Genomic DNA, 20,832 nt, shown 5'->3' on the forward strand with positions numbered 1-20,832 from the left:
CTTTTTTTTTGACAGGAAAAATTTTTTTAAAAAAAAAAAAAAAAAAAAAAAGAAGAAGAAGAACTTTCTTTCTTGACATAGGAAAGATTTGTGTATACTTTTAAAAATATGCAAAGGAAGTGAAAATCTACAGGTTAATGTTAATTATATATTATATATACTTTGGGACTGATTGCACTGAAAGGAAGCAAATCATTTACTTATATAGAAGAGTATTTAATTCAGGATAGATGATATCTCATAATGACAGTGAGACACTACTGCATAGAGTATGTTTCTGGTGATATTGTTTTAGGATTAACAAAAATTTCAAGAAGACTTTCTATGAAAGAAAAACAGTAATACAGTTAAGTTTACAAATGATTTCCTAGTCCCATACTCTGTGCCCAGAAAAAATAATACCATACAACATATTTTATCTCTATACCTTTTATATCTACATTCATGAATTGTGACCTAATTATATTTATGGAGGAAAGATCTAAAAAACATACCAGCTGCAAGTTGATTGAAGTAGAGGTCATGTTTGGAATGTCATTGCTGGTACTCTGAAGTCAAGAAACTATCACATAGATCTTGTGGTTAAACACTTTTGGGCATTATATTGAGAAATTTAAACTCATTTTTTGAGGAATACGAGGCATCACACAGGTTGTAGGAATGAAGCAAAGTTCCTTTGCAGTAGTTGGGGAGAACCACAGCGACGGGTCTAGAGGACAGAGAAGACTGAAAGTAGTCCCCAGGCACTGGGCTGGAGGAGCATCGAAAGTTCAGTGCAGTAGCTAGAACCACAGCAAGCAGAAACAGCACATAGATCAAGGACTAGGCCACTACAAGCAAGGTAATACTGCGGATTGGCTGTGGGCAAGGCCCCGCAGGATGATTGTTAAAGTAGAGCAGAATCTCTTATAACCTATCTGCAAAGATTGGGTGAAACCAGGCAGTGGCCTAAAGAGAAGACTGTCCGCCATCTCGTGCAAAGTGACCAGCAGGTGGCGGGCAGGGTCCTTATCTTCTAAAATGAGAGCAGTGCGCACCTCAGGCTGAAGAACCCAGGGTCACTGGCCTGCAGCACGTGGCAGGACAGCCAGGCATTGTGTCCTGAGTTGGTGTTCACCACCACCACCTTGGTGACCAGGTATCCGGGCTCAGGGTCCCAGGCACTGACTTGAGTGATGGAGACCCCAGAAGGGTTGTTCTCTGCCATATGAATTTCATAGGCTGCTTGGTGGGAAATAGGAGCATTGTCATTGATATCAGTGATGTAAAAAGTGACCTTTATGCTGGAGGAGAGGGCCAGATTGCCATTCTCAGTGGTTGTGATAATGACATTATATTCTGGGATCTGCTCTTAATTCAGGGATCCATTTGACAACAGCCTATGTGTGTTTTATATCTTGAACTATTTTAAATTGGGACTTCTCTTTTAGTTGACATAGGATTTTCCCATTAAATTCAGAATATAGATCATGAGTTTTGATCAGAGCAATAGCAGTCCCCAACTCAGCATTTTCTTGTATAAACTAGGGTTCAGAAGCCAGGGTAATCTCTGGGGCACTGTGGTCTTCATCTAAAATATCTAGTTGTGCTTTACAGTGTGCTGCATGACTTCCATCTTTTGCTTCCAGGCTAATTGTGTGGCTCTCTCTTTCTTCAAAGTCCAGCCCTCTGCCAATGGTGAGTTAGGGTTTTACTGTCCAGTTTGAACAGTTGTCTCAAGGCGTTAGGAGTACAGAGGAAGGAGTAGGTGATCGGGGCACTGACACCCTCATCCGGGTCTTTCGCTATCACTGAGCACGGAGGAGTCTGAGGGCAGGTTTTCTAGAACTCTGGTCCTGAACAAATAGGTTATCATTTGTATCAGCAACTATTACTTTGATTTGGGTGGTGCAGATTCTAGCCAATTTTGTCCCTGTCCACAGCTGTGAGGAGCAGTTGGTGACTGGACTGCTTTTCCATGTCCAGGGCCTTCAATATTACCTCTGGGTAACTACTGCCGCTGTTTGAAGCAAAGAGAAGTGTGCGTCAGGGCTGAAGTAGTACTGCTGCAGTGGACTGATAGCCACATCAGTATGTTGCCCGGACTTCAGGGCAACAGTGGCTTCAGTTAGTGCCAATTCGCTGGTTTCTATCTCAGTAGTATACTAAAGGTCAGTGAGTTGTAGTTGATATTCTTCATCTGCACAGTTATATATACATATTTATTTTTATTTTTATTTTTTTAAGCTTAAAGGCTTTTCAGCAGCCATTCCAAAACACATGTCGACTTCTTGCCGCAAATCTGCTCTCCATCGATAGGGTCGCTCACAAGTAAGTCTCCGTTTTCGGTGTTCACATTCAAGAACCTTTTCTCTGCATTTACTCGCAAGTTCCGAATAGGTAAACCTCGCACACCAAGCCTCTAATCCTTGGCAGGGTTTTCCACCCCGCGCCCGTGGCCATTCTTCAGGAATGACGTAGTGGGTCTGCTTCGCGAGCGCCTGGGAGAACAAAGACAGCCGGGAGAGAAAAGGCTTTCGACTTAGTCCAGTCGGTCCATTCCGGAGAGGTTTCCCATCCCACTGTCTTCAGATTCGGGGGACAGGGGATCTCAAGAGTTCTCTTAGCAGGAATGACCTTTTGTTTTGTCTGAAAGGTGGTTTTCCTAAGGATATCTCCGCGGCAGGCAGATGGAGAGAGCAAGTGCTTTTCCCACCCTACCTGGCGACCCTCTGCTAACTCCACTGGGTAGGGAAGACCAGATACTTAGCTCAGTGTTAGCCAACAGCGGCGAGCCACGCCTCGGCTGCAGAACTACATCAGTGGACTGCGCTCCCCTGTCCAGGGGGGCCTTCAATATTACCTCTGGGTAACTACTAAATATTGTAGAAAATTCTACCATATACTGATACTGAAACACATCTTCCCTTTTCACAAGGACTTTTAATATTTTTAATATTTACTCCATCTTCAGCCTGACTGCCATTTCCTTGAGTTTGAAATTTACCACCCAATTCAAAAGTTTTTACTTGTCAGAAAGCAGAGATATAACCTTGGTTAAAATGTTTATTGGCATTATTGGTGCTTTTAGTTTCCATTTTCATAAAATGGACATAAAAAGATCTTCCCTGCTAACCTTAGTAAAAATGAAGACCAAATAAAATACACATAGGATGCCAGGGATTTAGCTCAGTGTTCTGCTGCCTGCCTCACAAGCGCAAGGACCTGACTTTGATCTCTGGTACAAAACAAAACAAAACAAAACAAAAAACATATAGGAAAGTATACAAATGAAAGTGCTGGTGGTTGCATAAGGTATAGTCTAAAATTATTGAAATTATCAGTTACTTTTTCTCCTAATTTGTAAAATCTATAAATCTCACAGCCTACTTTTATCATATGTTTCACTTTCTGAAAATATTGTCGTCTCCCACCCCACCGAAAGAATTGATAGCTTAGCAAGGAGGCTGATATTTTTCTATAAAGTAGAAGCATAGTAAAAAGCATGATACTCTCTTTCTTAGCTTACAAGTGTCTATTTTAAATTAAATGAGTATGATTGAAAAATTATTCCACAAGTGATATTTTTCAACACTATATTACCACTGTCTTCAATGGTACTAGTTCTCCTAAGATAATAATGATGAGTTGTTTGGATCTGAGGGGTGAAGTATAATTCTTACAGTTACATGTTCCAAGGTAAGAAATTTATGTTGTTTACTTTTTCTTCGTCCACAGGTTACTATATGATCATCCTCAACATTTTTTACTAACACTCTTCCCTTGTCACTAAGCATGCCAATTTTCATGTTTTTGACAGGTATTATACAGTTTTAAACATATTTCCAAACTGGAAGATCTCTATAAATAAAATATCTTTAAATTACATAATATATTGTTATTCTAAACCTTGGTAGGTGTATAGCAACATGGACTCATCCTAAATTGGAAAAGCATTCACACATCTTAAACTGCTCATTGTATCCAGGATACAGCTATTGATTGGCATCTTTACTTTATATAAACATAGAAATATTACTAATTCAAGAGAACTCTAAAACATACCCAAGCAGGGTGGAGGGAGTGAGGGGAGAGCAGGGGGATGGGACAAAATAAGAACCAAGGCTCATCATGTAAAGGTACAAGTTCCTGATGATAAAATAAGGGTGTTGCATACCTAAAATGTACCAATAAAAGAATTTAAGGAAAAATACATACCCAAGCAAAGAACATTTCCACTATTGTATGAACATTTCAATGACTACGGGAAAGTTTCTTTTTAGATCACATATGAAACCAAAAATTCATATATTTTAAAAGTATATGATAAATATAAACATATATTGAGATTGGGCGAAGAAAACATTTAAAAATATAAAGTCCAGAGTAGTTTATAGAGGTTTAAAAGATGTTTTGTCATTGCACAGAAAGTTAACTAAGGACACATACCCAAAATTATAACCCTTTTTAAAAAAAAAATGGAGAAGTGAGTTTTCATGTAGCAGCGAGTGATGTCAGCATCTACCATATAGCATCTCTTGTTACTATTTGGATGTATCAGCTATTCAGTGAATCTGCACATTTTATAAGGTGAGACTATTCCATAGATACATATAGTCTGATGTTCTCTAAATAAACACGTAAATGTAAAAACTAGGTAGTTCTAGGTTTTGAAATGTGTCAGTGAACCGTCCATGTGATTAAACTATCCTGTAATTTCACTAATAATGTTCCATTGTCATTTTGCCCTAGTTATTCATCATTTCAGCTGATGTTCAGACTGTTGAAGGCACTAAATTTGAGTGATTGAAAATCTGTTAATAAGCTCTGTTAGGGCTGAGGATTTAGCTCAGTGGTTCCACCACCTGCCTCACAAACACAAGGACCCAAGTTTGATCCCTGTTACCAAAATAAATAAATAAATACAATTAAAAATCTGTTAATAAGAAATATCTGAAAGTCATCTTCAGCAAATTAGTAGCAGAAAACTAATTAAGTAAATGTTTCTTCACACAACCCAGGCTTCTGGAATTTGAGACTCAGACCAAACTTTCATTAAGAAAATTTTGTCATTGAAGATGAGCACATTACTAAGAAATGAATTACAAAGTTTCAAGCCACCCTTAAATTGCACTGATTTTTCAAGCACAAACCTCAGACTCTTGCAATAAAACATAATTGTACCAAAACTTTCAGAAACACAAACATATGCTGGGGATTTAGCTCAGTGGTTCTGCCACCTGCCTCTCAAGTTCAAGTTTGATCCTGGTACAAAAAGAAAGAAAGAAAGAAAGAAATGCAAACATCATAGACATTGACCTGATAAGTAAAGGGGCTACCTATAACCAACAGATGCCAAGTGTCTGGCACTTTTATATTTCTCTAGTGTAGTAGCATCTAATTCTTTTTTGCCCACATCATAGAATAAAGCACAATTCTGAACTTCCTTCTTACTGATTTTTTTCTCTCAACAAATACACATATCCAGCTGGGCATGGTGGGGCAGGCCTGTAATCCTAGCACTTGGGAGGCTGAGGCAGGAAGATCACTGAATTTTGGCCAGCCTGGGCTACATAGAGAGTCCACGTCCAGCCTGAATTACAGAGCAAGACTATGACTCAAAAACAAAACAACCCAAAAATCCCAAAACAAAAAGAAATACATATATCCATTAATTACATGGATTAACCCCAAATTTTCAGAGTTTGAAATGATACAGACATTATCATCACTATAGATTTAATCTAAATTTCTGCTACTCATTGTGCAGCAGTTTTCTGTACTCTTCTATTGATTTATTCCAGTACTGTAATGTAATTTTCTTACATAAACTTCAGATATACTGAAGTATAGATCTTGCACAATATTATCTTTAAAACATATTCACTAATGGTGTCTAGGCGAATACATATACAAAAATGAACAATGCATCTAACCATTTGAACTAATAGAATGACTCTTCTATTAACAGAATAGCTTCCAAATTAAAATAGTTGAATAAAATTATTGTGTTTATCATGTTTAAGGTATGTGTTTTATTTAAGACTATTGTTATCAGATTTTCTAAAACACCCACAGATTGAAAAAATATGTTAAGCCCAAAATAAGGTCTGAAAACACAAGTTAAAAAGCATAAACTATCACCACAACCAAGCTAATTTCAATAGAGAAAATTATAATTTTCTATATAATTAATTGATTTAAAGTGTGGCAGAAAAATGATTGAGAAAAGAAAGTTCCCCAGTCATTCTTACTGAAAGAGAAAACTAACCTGAACAACGCTTGGTTCTTCTTTGTTTGCATTTATCTTATCAGATATCAGGACAGGCTCACTTTTCTCACAGCTTTCTTCACTAATGAGCATGTCTGCATAGTTGGGCTGGGGGAAGATCAGGTGGCTTTTCCGAGAGTCAGCGGTGAGTGAGACTTCATGGGAATAGGTCTGCAGGAAAGCCTGCACCCCGTCCACGCCCACAAAGTGGGAGGTAGACATGCTGGCTAACCTGCCTCCGGAAGCCTGAAGCAGACGTGACAAGTGCCAGCTCCGCAACTTGAGCACCAGCAGCACAATAACAAAGGCCAGGAAGATACAGGAGACAGCAGCCACTGCCACCACCAGGTAGAGCGTGAGGTCTGAATCATCAGGGTCAACAGGGGTCCTGATGCTGCCCAAGTCAGCCAGGACATCTGGAATGCTGTCTGCCACAGCCACAGTGAGAGTGACAGTGGCTGAGAGAGGAGGCTGGCCGTGATCCTGCACAGCCACCACAAGGCTCTGCTTGAGTGTGTCTTTGTCCAGCAGGGCCCTTGCTGTGCGCACCTCACCCGTGTGCAGCCCTACTGAAAACAGCCCTGGCTCACTGGCCTTGAGCAAGCGATAGGACAGCCAGGCATTCTGACCTGAGTCTCGGTCCACTGCCACCACTTTTGTCACCAAGTGTCCAGGCTCTGCAGACCGGGGCGTCAGTTCTACTCCAGTGGAACCATCAGTAGGAAGGGTAGGGTACAGTATCTCGGGGATGTTGTCATTCTGATCCAGCACAAACAAGTTGAGTGACACATTGGTGCTCAGTGGAGGGTTCCCACTGTCCCTGGCTATCACCAGTAGCTGCAGGTCTCTCAAATGCTCATAGTCAAAGGACTGAAGAGCATAGAGAACACCAGTGCCAGAGTTAATGGAGACATAGGTGCTTAGAGGTGCCCCCTCAAGTGTATATTCAGCCAGAGAGTAAGTGATTTCAGCATTGTCTCCACTGTCTGGGTCATAGGCAGTCACACAGAAGATGGAGACACCTCTGGGGTTGTTTTCTGGGATGGAGGCGGAGTAGGAAGCCTGAGGGAATGCAGGAGGGTTGTCGTTGATGTCTGCTACTTTCAGGGAGATATGGCTTTCCGTAGACAGGGGTGGGGTTCCACTGTCAGTGACAGTTACTGTGATGTTATAATCTGAAGTCTCTTCTCTGTCCAGAGCTCTGGTTGTTAATAAGTGGTAGTAATTATCAACTGACTTTTCCAACGTGAAAGGCAAGTTCTTGGGGATAGAACATAAAGTCTCACCATTCTTTCCAGAATCACTGTCGTGTACACTAAAGAGTGCAATTATAGTTCCAGGAAGACAGTCTTCAGAAACAGAGCTGCTGAGAGAGGTGAGTATCATTTCTGGAGCATTATCATTCACGTCTTGTACTGTGACCCGCACCTTAGCACTGGCAAGAAGAGCACCTCCATCCTGAGCTACCACTTCCATGAGGTAGAATCTCGATTCTTCATAGTCCAGCAGTTGCATAGTTGAGATTTCCCCAAGGTTGGAATCAAGTTGGAAAGTCTTGGAAATTTTGTCTTCTTCATTGCGAAAAAAGTAGGACACTTTCCCGTTTATTCCCTCATCTGCATCCGTGGCGGTTAGCGTGAGTAGCCGAGTGCCCACAGGTACGTCTTCCGGGACACTCACTCTGTATTCAGATTGAGTGAACAGGGGCGCGTTGTCATTTGCGTCGAGGACCGTCACGCGAATATGCGTGGTGCTAGACAGAACTGGGTCTCCACCGTCTACGGCCGTGAGGAGGAGATCATGAGTAGCCTCTTTCTCGCGGTCCAGGGCCCTTTCCAACACCAGCTCGGGGTACTTTTGCCCATCAGATCCACTCTTCACCTCCAGAAAGAAATGCAGATTGGGGCTGAGCTGGTAGCTCTGAAGGGAGTTCACACCTACATCCGCATCTCGAGCGAAGGGAAGCACTAACCGCGTTCCCACAGCCGCGTTTTCATTAATTTTTACTTTTAACTCCTCATCTCGGAATCGCGGGGAGTTATCATTAATATCCATTATTTCCACTTCTACTCCATAAATTTTCATTTTATTCTCAACTAATATGTTTAAACTCACCAGGCACCGCGCGCTGGGCGCGCACTTCCACTTCTACTCCATAAATTTTCATTTTATTCTCAACTAATATGTTTAAACTCACCAGGCACCGCGCGCTCTGGGCGCACAGCTCCTCCCGGTCTATCCGGCCCGCGGTGACCAAGCTGCCGCTGCGCGGGTTCAGAGAGAAAAGCTGCGTCCTACCTCGGGAGACGATGCGGACTCCGCGCTCCGCCAGCTCCAGGGGCTCCAGCCCCAGCTCCTTGGAGATGTTGCCCACGAACGAGCCTTTGTCCAGCTCCTCGCGCACCGAGTAGCGGATCTGGCCGTTTCCTGGCTCGCACAGCGTCCCCAGGAGCGTGAAGAACAGGAGCCAGTCTCCGCAGCCCCAGAGCCTCAGTGGCCCCGCCATTGCCTCCTCTTCCCTCAGTTTTCTCTTAGCCCCGGTTTAGCCTGCAGCTTCCTTATTTCTCTAAAGCAGAGGGGAGCAAATTCCCTGGCGGAACTGAGGTGGGCAGCTTTCTCCGGGAGCCTATCTGGCCGGTGTTAGGCAAGGAAGCAGCAGAGTCGGTCGCGCCGGCGACGGCTTCTTTTCCACTTTGGTGAACAGCGACGCTCAGCGCCCTAACCAGTTACTACACCGATCCAATTTTTATTTCCTGTAACCTCGTTATATTTTTATTTCCAATATTTTGCCCTATCTTTAATATGTTATGTTATGACGTTGCCTATTCTTAGGATTTAATTCTGAAATAATGAAAGACCTCCACAAAACCCTGAGATCAATATAATTATTTGATTCTTTACTTCCTTAGAAAAATTTTATTTTATGTGCCATTGAGCCTATGTCTTTATTTACCTTTTTTCCATATTATGTTTGTTTAACCAGGACGCTGAAATTCTTACCACCGATGGTTTCAAGATTTTATCTTTTTATGGTATGTATGGAAGCTGCATTTATATACAGGAACACAAGACAACAAAGCAGAGCTCTGTGTATACCTTTGAAAAAAGGTTTACTGACTTATACAAATTATTTTAGCTGTCATATGCAGAAAAATACGTTTTTGTTACTTGTGAGATCTTTGAGGAAGTTTCCAGATTTTTCCATCTAAGAATATGACACTATCTTAGACTGAGATTTTGAGTTAACTGTGCATTATTTATATTTTCCTATTACCATATTCAAATACCTGTAGTTTGACCTTTTACAGTGACAGCTGTTGGTGACAATCCATATATTGATGGTGGGGGACAGGAAGTTTATGATCTGTGCAGAAAAGTAAGCTTAGGCATTTACAAAGCAGCAGTGAGTAATGTTTTGTTGTTGCTGAGACAGATATTTAAAGTTATGATATTTACATAATAATAAAAAACCTCATGGCTGAAAAATTGACATTTCAGAAAAGAATCCATTAGATGAGAAAAAGTATTTTAACCTAATGACGCTTTGAGAAGAAAAGTTTTAAAATAATTATATTTTATATAATTTTAAAATTAAAAAATGTTTTAAAGTAAACATTTTGTAGAAAAATGGCATCAATATAGGTTGTAAATTTTTATTGATTTGCAACTTTTCTCAAGAGAAAGTTATTAATATGCATGAGATAGAATGATTTCTCAGATTTATTAAAATGCACTCTTCATAGCTAACACCTCAGGCTTCACAACTGCCCATCCTTTAAAAACAGATACAGGATCCCAAAATACGCAAGACATGTCAGGTGTTGATCTTCAAGTCAGTGGAATACTGTAAGTAATGTCCTTCCCAAGTTCTCTTTTTGACACATCATGGCACTGGATAAAATGCCCCCACCCTCATTTCCACAAACTAATATGAGGACTTTCTTTACCCTCAAGCACTATAAATGTCAAAGGAAGGAAAACTAAAATTTAGGGATGACCCTGAGGGCGAACCAAAGCACTTAAAGTCCCAATAGGGACAAAATCTTAAGACAGGAAGAATGTATAGATGAGGTGGTAAAAGAAGTATCAGTGTAATTATGGACAAATAAAGCTCAACCTTCAGATAGCCTGTATTTCAGATTTGGTTATAGAAGATTAAAATAATTAATGTCCAAGACTAACTCACAAGACAATAAAAATGTAATGGAACCTCCTGCTCCACTTACATGATTTGTTAAGGATCTTTGAAACATCAAGTGAAAATAAATGAATTAAATTAAAACTCACCTTTAACACAGTATCAGAGCGAAAGAGCACCCCAGTGTCTCCACGGTTTGTACTTGCAGCCCAAGAAGCATCTTCACAGAGGAGATCCTGAGCAGGAGGCCTTTCCGGAGTCACGTTGAGAAAATTGAACTCCGTTTTAGCCGCTTGTGAGGCAACGCACATTTTGTAGGAATAGGGCAATGTTCCCTCACTGTAATTGGGGTGAATCCCAGGTCCAGACTTGGAGCTGAGACCATGCTGAAAACAGCTCCAGGAAGTTGGGCTGGAGGAGTGTCGCAGGCGCAGAGCAATTGCCAGAATCACTGCAAGGAGGAAGAGCACCGAGATCAAGGCCAAAGCCACCACCAGGTAGAACTGCAGCTCCGCCTGGGGGTCAGAGGACACAGGGTCTTCCCTGAGGTCCGGCAGCACCTCCTGCAGGCTGTCCGCGAAAACAAGGTGCAGCGTGGCGGTGGCCGAAAGAGGAGGCTGCCCACCATCCCGCACAGCGACCAGCAGGCGGTGGCGGGCAGCGTCCTTGTCGCCCAAGGCACGCGCTGTGCGCACCTCGCCCGTGCGCATAAGAGGAGGGGTCACAAGTGTCAGATTTTGGAATCTGATGGCAGATCTTATATGTAACAGATATATGTGGGTCTGACTCTTAGGAGGGCTCTGCTGACCTTAGACTAGTAGAAGTTTGAGGAAACAAAGCTAGAAATAATATATGGGGAATCACGTTGGCGCTGAGCGCGGGCGAGCCCTGGTCGCGGGCCTGCAGCGTCAGCTCGAAGGCGCGCAGCTGCTCGTGGTCGAAGGCGCGCTGCGCGAACACCACCCCGCTCTGCGGGCTCACGGACACGTAGGACAGCAGTGCTCTAGGCTCCAGGTCGCTGGCCACGATGGAGTAGGAGACCTGGCCGTTGGGTCCCGAGTCAGGGTCCCAGGCACTGACTTGCGCGATGGAGACACCAGGAGGGTTGTTCTCAGCCACATGGACCACGTAGGAGGCCTGGTGGAAAACGGGTGTATTGTCGTTGACATCAGAGATGTGCAGGATGATGCTGATGCTGGAGGAGAGGGGTGGTTTGCCCTTGTCAGTGGCTGTGATGGTGATGTTATATTCAGAGGTCTTCTCTCGGTCTAGAGCCCTGTCTGTTACTAGCTTGTAATAGTTCTTTGAGGAAGATTTCAACTTAAACCCTGTATTTTCCAAGATGTGGCAGTAAACTTCCCCATTTTCTCCAGAGTCTCTATCTCTTGTTTTAATCAAGGCAATCACTGTCCCCGCGGGTGAATCTTCTGGTAGTGGAGTAAATACTGAAGTCATAATCACTTCAGGTGCGCAATCATTCTCATCAAGAATTTCGACTTGGATACTGCAATGGGACGCAAGATCGCCAGGATCTTTTGCTTCTATATTCAGCGTGTAACTGTTAGCAATTTCAAAATCCAAATTATTCTTTGTTGTGATTTCTCCTGTTCTTTTATCTAAGTTGAAGAATTGTTCCACTTGTTCGTCCACATTGTGGAAGGAGTAGGTGATCTCCGCGTTGATGCCCTCGTCCTGGTCAGTGGCTCTCACTTGAAGCACTGAGAAGCCTGGGGGCACCACCTCTGGCAACGTGATCTTGTACATATCCTGGCTGAACACTGGAGGGTTATCATTGGCATCAGTGACTTGAATTTGGATTTGGGTAGTGCTGCTTCGAGGTGGGTCCCCCCCATCCACAGCTGTTAGGACCAACTGATGAAAACTGTGCTCTTCTCTGTCCAGATAATGTTTTAGAATCAACTCAGGATATTTATGTCCATTTGGAGTCTGTTTCTCTGAGAGATCAAAGTACTCATTGTCGTTAAGATGGTATCTTTGCAGTGAATTAAGACCAGCATCTGAGTCCAGGGCTGGATCTAGAGGAAATGTTTTACCTGGCTTAGTGGATTCTCCGATTTTTAAATCAATCTTACTTTGTTTGAACAGCGGAGTGTTGTCATTTATATCCTGAACAATTACTGCTACGTGGAAAATATTCAATGGATTTTCAGCGACAGTATCGAAATCTACAATACACAGAAGCTGTTTCCCGCAAATCTGCTCTCGGTCTATTCTGTCACCCACAAGTAAGTCCCCGCTCTCTGGGTTTACAGTGAAGAATTCCTTCTCTGCACTAACCCTCAGCTTCCGGGCAGGCAAGTCTTGCATAGGGAGCCCCAGGTCTTTGGCGAGGTTTCCTACCACCGAGTTCTTGGCCAGCTCCTCTGGAATCGAATAGCGGATCTGGTCCGGGAGAGCCCGGCAGAACAAAGACAGCAGGAAGGGCAACAGTACCTGCAGCCACGGCGCCCGGGTGCTCCTCTCCGCTCTTGGCCTCATCCTCTGCCTCCCTCTGCTGCGGCTCCTTTGTGGATAGGAGGAATAAGCCCTCTGCGGATGGCTGACTCCCAGGTTGGGTTACTTTTCCTGATTTTATTTTCTGCATCCGAATTCGTACAGGTCCCTTCTGCGTGGTCAGTTGAAGCAGGAAGTTACCCTCAGAGTCTCCCAAACGCGTCTCGGTTGCGGTCTCCCTTCTTTTGACCTATAGCGACGCCTAGAGGTTTTGTTGGGAAACTGCACGGCTTGTAAACATCTGAGGTTTTTCTTTTTTGCATTTATAAAGAATATTTATTTGCTTTTAAATAAGTAAAGTATTGCTATTGTTCCAAAATCAAAAAGTATATGTGCCACAGGTTCTTACTAGCATCTCTGAATTGTGTGGCACACTTCCTCCAAGAAAAATTTACCCATCTTGTGTATTTTCCCAGATACGTTTTGTATAGCATGGAAAATTTTTACAAATGTTATCTCTTTGTGAGGCAAATGTAAACACACACTATATCATGAACTTTGATTTTATATATGTACTTTGATTTTAAATATATCACATATATGTAAATACACACATATATGTCATATATATATGTAGTAGGGACTCATTATATCTTGAAGATAATTCCAAATCAGCACATAGAAAGTTTCTCATTTATTTGTAATAGCCTGAAGTAAACACTATATGGATATGTAATAATCTGTTTAATCAGAAATATTTGCTAAAAGAAATTCAGTGTCATTTGAACAGAAACATATTTTTCCATGAGATAATAGGTTATAAGTTATCTGCTGCTCTTTTAGGCATTAAAATATATACTTCTCTGATTACAGAATATATTCTTTTTAAAAATTAATTTATTGGTACATTTAAGGTATACAATATAATGACATTCATCATTGGAAGTTTGCACCTTTACATAATCTGACTTGGTTTTTATTTTTTCCCAATTCCCTTGACCTACCTTCAACCTCTCCAACTCCCCCATCTACAAAGACTTTATTTCTATTTTTTCATTTTCTCATATTAAAGAAGGGAATAGAATATATTCTTTTGTGTGTGTGTGTGCCAGGGATTGAACTCAGGCTCTTGCACTTGAGAGGCAGGCCGCGGAACCACTGAGCCAGATCCCTGGCCCCTGGGAACAGAATACATTCTTAATGCCAGAATCTGAATATGTTTGACTAGTTTTAGGACAATTGAGTATTGCCAAATTATATTTCAAGGGGCCAGGGATTTAGCTCAGTGGTGCTGTGCCTGCCTCACAATTGCAAGGTCTTGAGTTCGATCCCCAGTACCAAAAAACAAACAAGCAACAACAACAACAAATCAAATCATATTTCAATACCTTAGTATTTTAAATAATCTCTGCTCAGATGAGTCATCTCAATACTCATTAGCTATTTTTTGTTTCCTTGACCCAAGTCAGCTAACTGCCTTCTATCTCATTTCCATTTATTGTTACTGCACAACTTCCAATGTATAGAAAACTATGAATAAACTACAACTCCTTGTAAATTGGATCAAGCCATATTCTACAATCTTGCTATACTTTTCAGTGACCAAGAAATACAAATTTATGTAGACAGGCATTCATGAATTCTGAAGTAACTCAGATACGAAAGCACAAAGAATAAGAGTTTCATATCCCTCATACACAAAATATTTTATCCTATATCAGGTCATTTCAGAGCAACATAGTGACAGACCTATCTCAGACCAATTCGTACAGGTGGCAGTAGCTAGGGATAAGGCCAAGTTACTAAATAGCATGAATCATAGTAGTCCAGAATCCAAGTTATTCAACCTTTATAAGTCTTGCCCAATGGAAACAAGAAAGATGTCAAAGTTATGTTTTCCTTAGAAATCAAAGTGGAACTCAATAGTGATCCCATGATAAGCAATTTAGAAATTATTAAAGTGAATCCTACAATCTACTTAAACACAAGAGAAATAAAATGGGCAATAGTTTGGTAATTATAGAAGTAAACCAGAAGAATCACACAAAGTCATTGTTGGTATATCTCAGAGAAGTAACAACAAAATATTTGAAGTATGCCAGCCTACTGAGAAAATATCCCTATTAAAGTTATATCTAAAAATTAAATATTTTCCATAAATCGCCACTGCCTATTTATGACATAAAATGCCATTTCTAGGAAATAAAACTTCAAGCAAAGCATAGTTGAGTGTAAAAAGGAGCAAATTAAAAAATGCCCAGTCCTAGTTCAACATTAGCATCATGATAAAGAATGCTAAAAATCTGAATTTATACAACTGCCTTCTGTTTTACAGGTCTAATTTATCCTTTCAATAATGCATATAGGAAAATAGCATTTTTAAAAGTGAATAACTTAGATGTATAAAATTTAAAAATCTCTGCTGAAAGTATAACTGAATGAAGACAACAAAGGAAAATGAACAAGTAGGTCTGGAGTTTTAGCTCAGTGGTAGAGTATCTGCCTAGCATGTCCAAGAATCTGGGTTCAATCCTTACCACCCCAAAAGAGAAACAAATAGTAAATATTTTTGTGTAGTAAATGTTATTGATTATTATTGCCCCTCTCCTGTAAAGCAACAGAAGATTGATAAGGAGATGTCTTTATTTGGTACCTTATATACCTTATTCAATCGGAGACATTTACAAAGTCTTATGCCTATATTTCACTGCTGTAAGATGTATAAAAGACTGAATGACTCACCTGAAGAAGGCTGGGGTCTCCTTTTGTTTCAAGTAAATCCTGAGGTATCAGAAGAGCCTCATTTTTCTCACAGCTCTCCTGACTGATGAGGGTGTCTGCATAGTTGGGTTGTGGGAAGATGAGGTGGCTCTTCCTTGAATCCGCAGTGAGTGAGACCTCATGTGAATAGGTCTTCAGAAAAGCCTGCACCCCATCCACACCCACGAAATGAGAAGTGGGCATTCCTACCAACCCACTACTGGCAGACTGAAGTAGGCGAGTAGTGTGCCAACGCCGCAGCCTGAGTGCCAATAGCACAATGACAAATACCAGGAAAACACAAGAGACAGCAGCCACAGCCACCACCAGGTAGAGTGTGAGATCTGACTCATCAGGGTCAACAGGGGTCCTGATGCTGCCCAGGTCAGCCAGGACATCTGGGATGCTGTCAGCTACCGCTATGGTGAGTGTGACAGTGGCAGAAAGAGGTGGCTGGCCGTGATCCTGTACAGCCACTAGGAGGCTCTGCTTGAGGGTATCTCGGTCCAGCAAAGCTCTCACTGTGCGTATCTCACCTGTGTGCTGCCCCACAGAAAAGAGCCCTGGCTCACTGGCCTTGAGCAGGCGATAGGTCAGCCAGGCGTTCTGACCCGAGTCTCTGTCCACTGCCACCACCTTCGTCACCAGATAACCAGGCTCTGCAGATCGGGGTGCCAGCTCCACACCAGTGGAGCCATCAGTGGGGAGAGCAGGGTACAGGATCTCAGGTGTGTTGTCATTCTGGTCCAGCACAAACAGGTTAAGTGACATGTTGGTACTGAGTGGAGGGTTTCCATTGTCCCTGGCAGTCACCAATAGCTGCAGGTCTCGGAACTGCTCATAATCAAAGGAACGCAGTGCATACAGGACACCAGTATTGGAGTTGATGGAGACATAGGAGGACAGAGGTGACCCCTGGATGGTGTCCTCAGTCAGGGAGTAGGTGACTTGGGCATTTTCACCACTGTCAGGATCCTGGGCTGTGACGGTTAAGACGGAGGCTCCTCTGGGATTGTTCTCCTGAATGTAGGCAGAGTAGGAGGCGTGAGTGAAGGTAGGTGGGTTGTCATTGATATCCACCACCTGCAGTGAGATATGAGTCTCTGTAGACAGTGGTGGAGTTCCCTGGTCTATGGCAGTTACTGTAATGTTATACTCTGAGACTTCTTCCCTGTCCAAAGTTCTGTGTATCAATAACCGATAATAATTTCCATAGGTCTTTTCAAGTCTGAACGGCAGATTATCCTGGACAGAACAGGTGACAAGGCCATTCTCTCCTGAGTCACTGTCATGCACATTGAAAAGTGCAATTACTGTACCTGGGGAAGAATTTTCCTGGATTGAGCTGATGAGAGAGGTGACTGTGACTTCTGGAGCATTGTCATTTACATCCAGAACCGTCACCAGAACCTTACTTCTGGCTCGGAGACCAGGTCCATCATGGGCTTCCACATCGATGTCATAAAATCCAGAGTCTTCATAATCTAGATCCCCCACTATTGTTATGTCCCCACTCAAAGAATTCAACAGGAATAGCTGGGATATTTTGTCTCTTACTTTCCGGAAAGAATATGCCACTTCCCCATTGGCTCCTTCATCTGGATCAGTGGCTTTTATGGTGAGTAGCCGAGTGCCAATAGGCAAGTTCTCCTGAACACTTACGTGGTACTCAGGCTGAGTAAATACAGGAACATTATCATTGGTATCTATAAGTGTTACGTGAATCCTAGCAGTGCTAGATCGAACCGGGTCTCCTCCGTCCAAGGCGGTGAGAACGAGGTGGTGCACTGCCTCTTCCTCGCGATCTAAGGCGTGCTCCAGCACCAGCTCTGGGTACTTAATCCCATCGGCCCCGCTTTGCACATCCAGGGAGAAGTGACCATTGGAACTGAGCTGGTAACTCTGTAGAGAATTTATCCCTACATCCGGATCAAAAGCTTCAGGGAGAGGAAATCTTGTCCCAGGAATTTCACTCTCAGCAACTTTTATTTCCCTCTGCTCTGTTCCAAAGGTGGGCGAGTTGTCATTAATATCAATTATTTCTACTTCTATTTCAAAAATCTTCACTTTGTCCTCTAGGAGAATTTCCAGGTTTGCCACACACTGTGGAGCTCGGTCACAGAGCTCCTCCCGGTCTATCCTGCCTGCCGTCACCAAACTGCCGCTCCGCGGATTCAGAGCAAAGAGCTGGGTCTTACCTCTTGAGACGAGGCGGATGCCGTGCTCTGCCAGCTTCTGGGGCTCCAGCCTTAGGTCCTTGGCGATGTTACCCACCACAGAGCCTTTCTCCAGCTCCTCGGGTACCGAGTAGCGGATCGGTTCAGCCCGGATTTCCCACAGAGCCCTCAGGAGTATGCAGATCCGGATTAGACCATTGTAGTCTAGTGAATAAAGAGACGCCGCCATTACCTTCCTGCCGCGGAATATCCTGAGCTGGGGTGCTTCTTCTGTGGAGCCTTACGATCCTTGAGTTCCCAAATAATGTGCTTTCACCATGGGATGCTGGAGGAGATCCAGGTTGAAGCTTTTCTAAAGCCTCAGAACCAGAGCTTTGCGCTGCAGAAATCTTGTTCGGATGAAATTCCTGGTTGTCTTTTCCCCCCTGATTGGTGAACAGCGACGCTCAGAGTCCTAACCTATTATTGCAATTTATTCTTAAAGTATGGCTTTTATACACCTTTTGCATTCCTACTCATATTTCTCCCAAATAGAATATAACTCAAAATACTGCTGTCTAACTTGCAGTAAAAATCCAGGAATGAATCAAAATTTCCTGTATTGTAAACTTTATTAAGCTATTTCTTTTCTCAGAAAAATGGTGATTTTTGGCAAAGAACGTTTTCTTCCTCCTTTCAGCTTTTTCATTGCTCATCCCCATAGTCCATTTTCTGTATAATGTATTGAGTGTGTGGCAATCTATTTCTCTTAGGAACAAGAGTGAACTTGAAAGTGAGGGAAAATGATGGGTAAGAACACAGTAGTGGGTTTCTAGCTTGGAAGTCCAGCTATAGTTCTATCCTAGGAAGAATTAATTTTTTAACCTAAGTTTATTCTTTAGAACCTGGCGCAATTTTTCAATTCTTTTGCAACAAAATGCCTGTTGTTCAAGAGATAGTCTTATCTCTCTGTAAATGAGCTTGGCAAAAACGATTCAAGAATTTAGGAAAAAACCCTCTGCTGATTAATTTTGTAGACAGGAGATTCTAGGCCACAAGCTACACCTGTGACTATTTTGTTCACAATGTGTCTTTCAATCTTTAGAACAGCAACTTTCATGGAATAGGCACTCAGCAAAGTTTTTCAATGTTTAATGAACTACCAAAGCAAATGCAAAGCCTCAAGCAATGAGTAAACAATTCTGATATTAAATAAACAACTGTTTAAAAGACAGAAGCAGTAGCCTGAAGTACTGTAGAGAAAATATAGTATTTCAGTGATTTAAACAACATTAGACACCTCCAGTAGCCTTATTTTACCACCACAAATGTTATTTTACCATTATTTTTGTTTCTTTAGTTTTGATTATAGAAACATCCAGTAAAAGGAAATAGTCTAGTAGTTGTTTATGCATTGTTATTGAAAGTGTGATGCTGGGGATAACTCAGGACCTTAAGCATGCTAGGGAAGTGCTCTACTATTAGCTACTATATTAGCTCTACTATTACTACTATGACTACACCTGTAGTCCCCTCATAGATTCCTTGAGTACAGTAATTTGAGAAATTTTGAGACAAAGCAGTGAGTCACTAGTTCTTTAGATTATTCCTCACTTAACAGTTAGCATATAGAGTTGACTTAAAGTTTAAGGAGACATAAAAGTTTGCTAACCATATAGAAATTTTACATCTTCAGATTTTCAGAGATTGGACTGCAGATTTTTTTCCACAATCCTTAAAAGACTCACTAATTCCTGGGGATTGCAACATTAAAATGACATATTTTTGAAATAAATTTGATAATATGCATAAAAACCTTACACTACTCACAGATTTGACTTATTTTCAGAAATCTATACTAAAAATGATGTAGGAAATGCTTTATAAATAAAAGTGTTCATTACATTACTTATTACAATAACAGTAGCAAGATCATAAACTAAATGACTAAAGGCAGTTAAGAAATTTATAGAATATACTCGAGTGAAATTATGAGAGAATTGTGGGATCCAAAATTAGTGATCTAATCTAAAATTTGAGTCTTCATTACTTTTAATAAGAGAAGTGCTAAGGGGCTTCATTAGTGGAAGGCTGTGTTAAACAAAGATATTTTCAGCAAAAATGAAAACAACTACAAATGGAATTGATGAAAAGGAACATATATTTTAACTTCAATACACTTATAAAGGGTTAACATATGATTACTTGACAAAATAGCCTCACCAGGAAGTAAGGAAGGGTACTGGTATTAATAGGAGTGTTGACATCCCTCAAACCATCCTTCCTAACAATATTTGTCAACCACACAGAAACGACAAGAGTAAAAACCAAATATTCACAATCAGGCAATTTTAAAAATGATGGAGCAATCAAGGAGCTAATCTCCAACTATCCAATAAGCCAATAAGCCCCCCCCAATCATTAGAACCATGGAAAATGGCCTATTGCATTATTGAGAAGCAAATTCAATATGTAAAATTCAAATAGGATTGAAAACACTTACGTGAGAAGGAAAAGAAGAGTCATAAACTAGTTTGGGATCTTCATTATTGGAGCATGCAACCATAGAAGGATCATCACACAAGAGATCCTGAGGGTGATCCACTTCCGGAGCCACGTTGAGAAAATTAAATTCTGTCTTTGCAGAATGGGAAGCAACGCATAGATTGTAGGAATATGGCAAAGTCCTCTCACTGTAGTTGGAGGGAACCATGGGTCCAGACTTGGAGCTGAGACCATGCTGAAAACAGCTCCAGGAAGTTGGGCTGGAGGAGTGTCGCAGGCGCAGAGCAATTGCCAGAATCACTGCAAGGAGGAAGAGCACTGAGATCAAGGCCAAAGCCACCACCAGGTAGAACTGCAGCTCGGCCTGGGGGTCAGAGGACACAGGGTCTTCCCTGAGGTCCGGCAGCACCTCCTGCAGGCTGTCCGCGAAAACAAGGTGCAGCGTGGCGGTGGCCGAAAGAGGAGGCTGCCCACCATCCCGCACAGCGACCAGCAGGCGGTGGCGGGCAGCGTCCTTGTCGCCCAAGGCACGCGCTGTGCGCACCTCGCCCGTGCGCAGCCCCAGGCTG

At 42.0% G+C, this 20,832-nt stretch overlaps 1 protein-coding gene and 1 pseudogene across 7 annotated transcripts in view; both read right to left on the reverse strand.

The window, feature by feature from the left end:
* The window catches only part of LOC104855158 (protocadherin gamma-C4), a 171,487-nt gene that overhangs the window by 136,191 nt on the left and 14,464 nt on the right, over positions 1 to 20,832 (reverse strand). Inside the window, exons 1-2 of one of the 7 annotated variants that reach the window (XM_019206029.1) lie at positions 20,808 to 20,826; positions 10,538 to 11,083 (exon numbers count right to left, since the gene is read on the reverse strand). The exons of 2 other annotated variants lie outside the window; for them this stretch is intronic. In XM_019206029.1, coding sequence (XP_019061574.1) covers positions 10,538 to 10,699 — 162 coding nt within the window. In that variant the 5' untranslated portion in view covers positions 10,700 to 11,083; positions 20,808 to 20,826. Of the gene's footprint in view, positions 1 to 6,229; positions 8,354 to 8,435; positions 8,928 to 10,537; positions 11,084 to 15,584; positions 18,212 to 20,517; positions 20,564 to 20,807; positions 20,827 to 20,832 lie in introns of those variants that run through there. 4 more of the 7 variants (XM_010613857.1, XM_019206022.2, XM_010613859.2 and 1 more) reach the window with 4 other exon arrangements.
* LOC104855150 lies at positions 1,011 to 2,557 on the reverse strand (annotated as a pseudogene).

This window comes from Fukomys damarensis, unplaced genomic scaffold, assembly GCF_012274545.1.
Source record: "Fukomys damarensis isolate Sample0158 unplaced genomic scaffold, DMR_v1.0_HiC HiC_scaffold_3, whole genome shotgun sequence".
Lineage (NCBI taxonomy): Eukaryota > Metazoa > Chordata > Mammalia > Rodentia > Bathyergidae > Fukomys > Fukomys damarensis.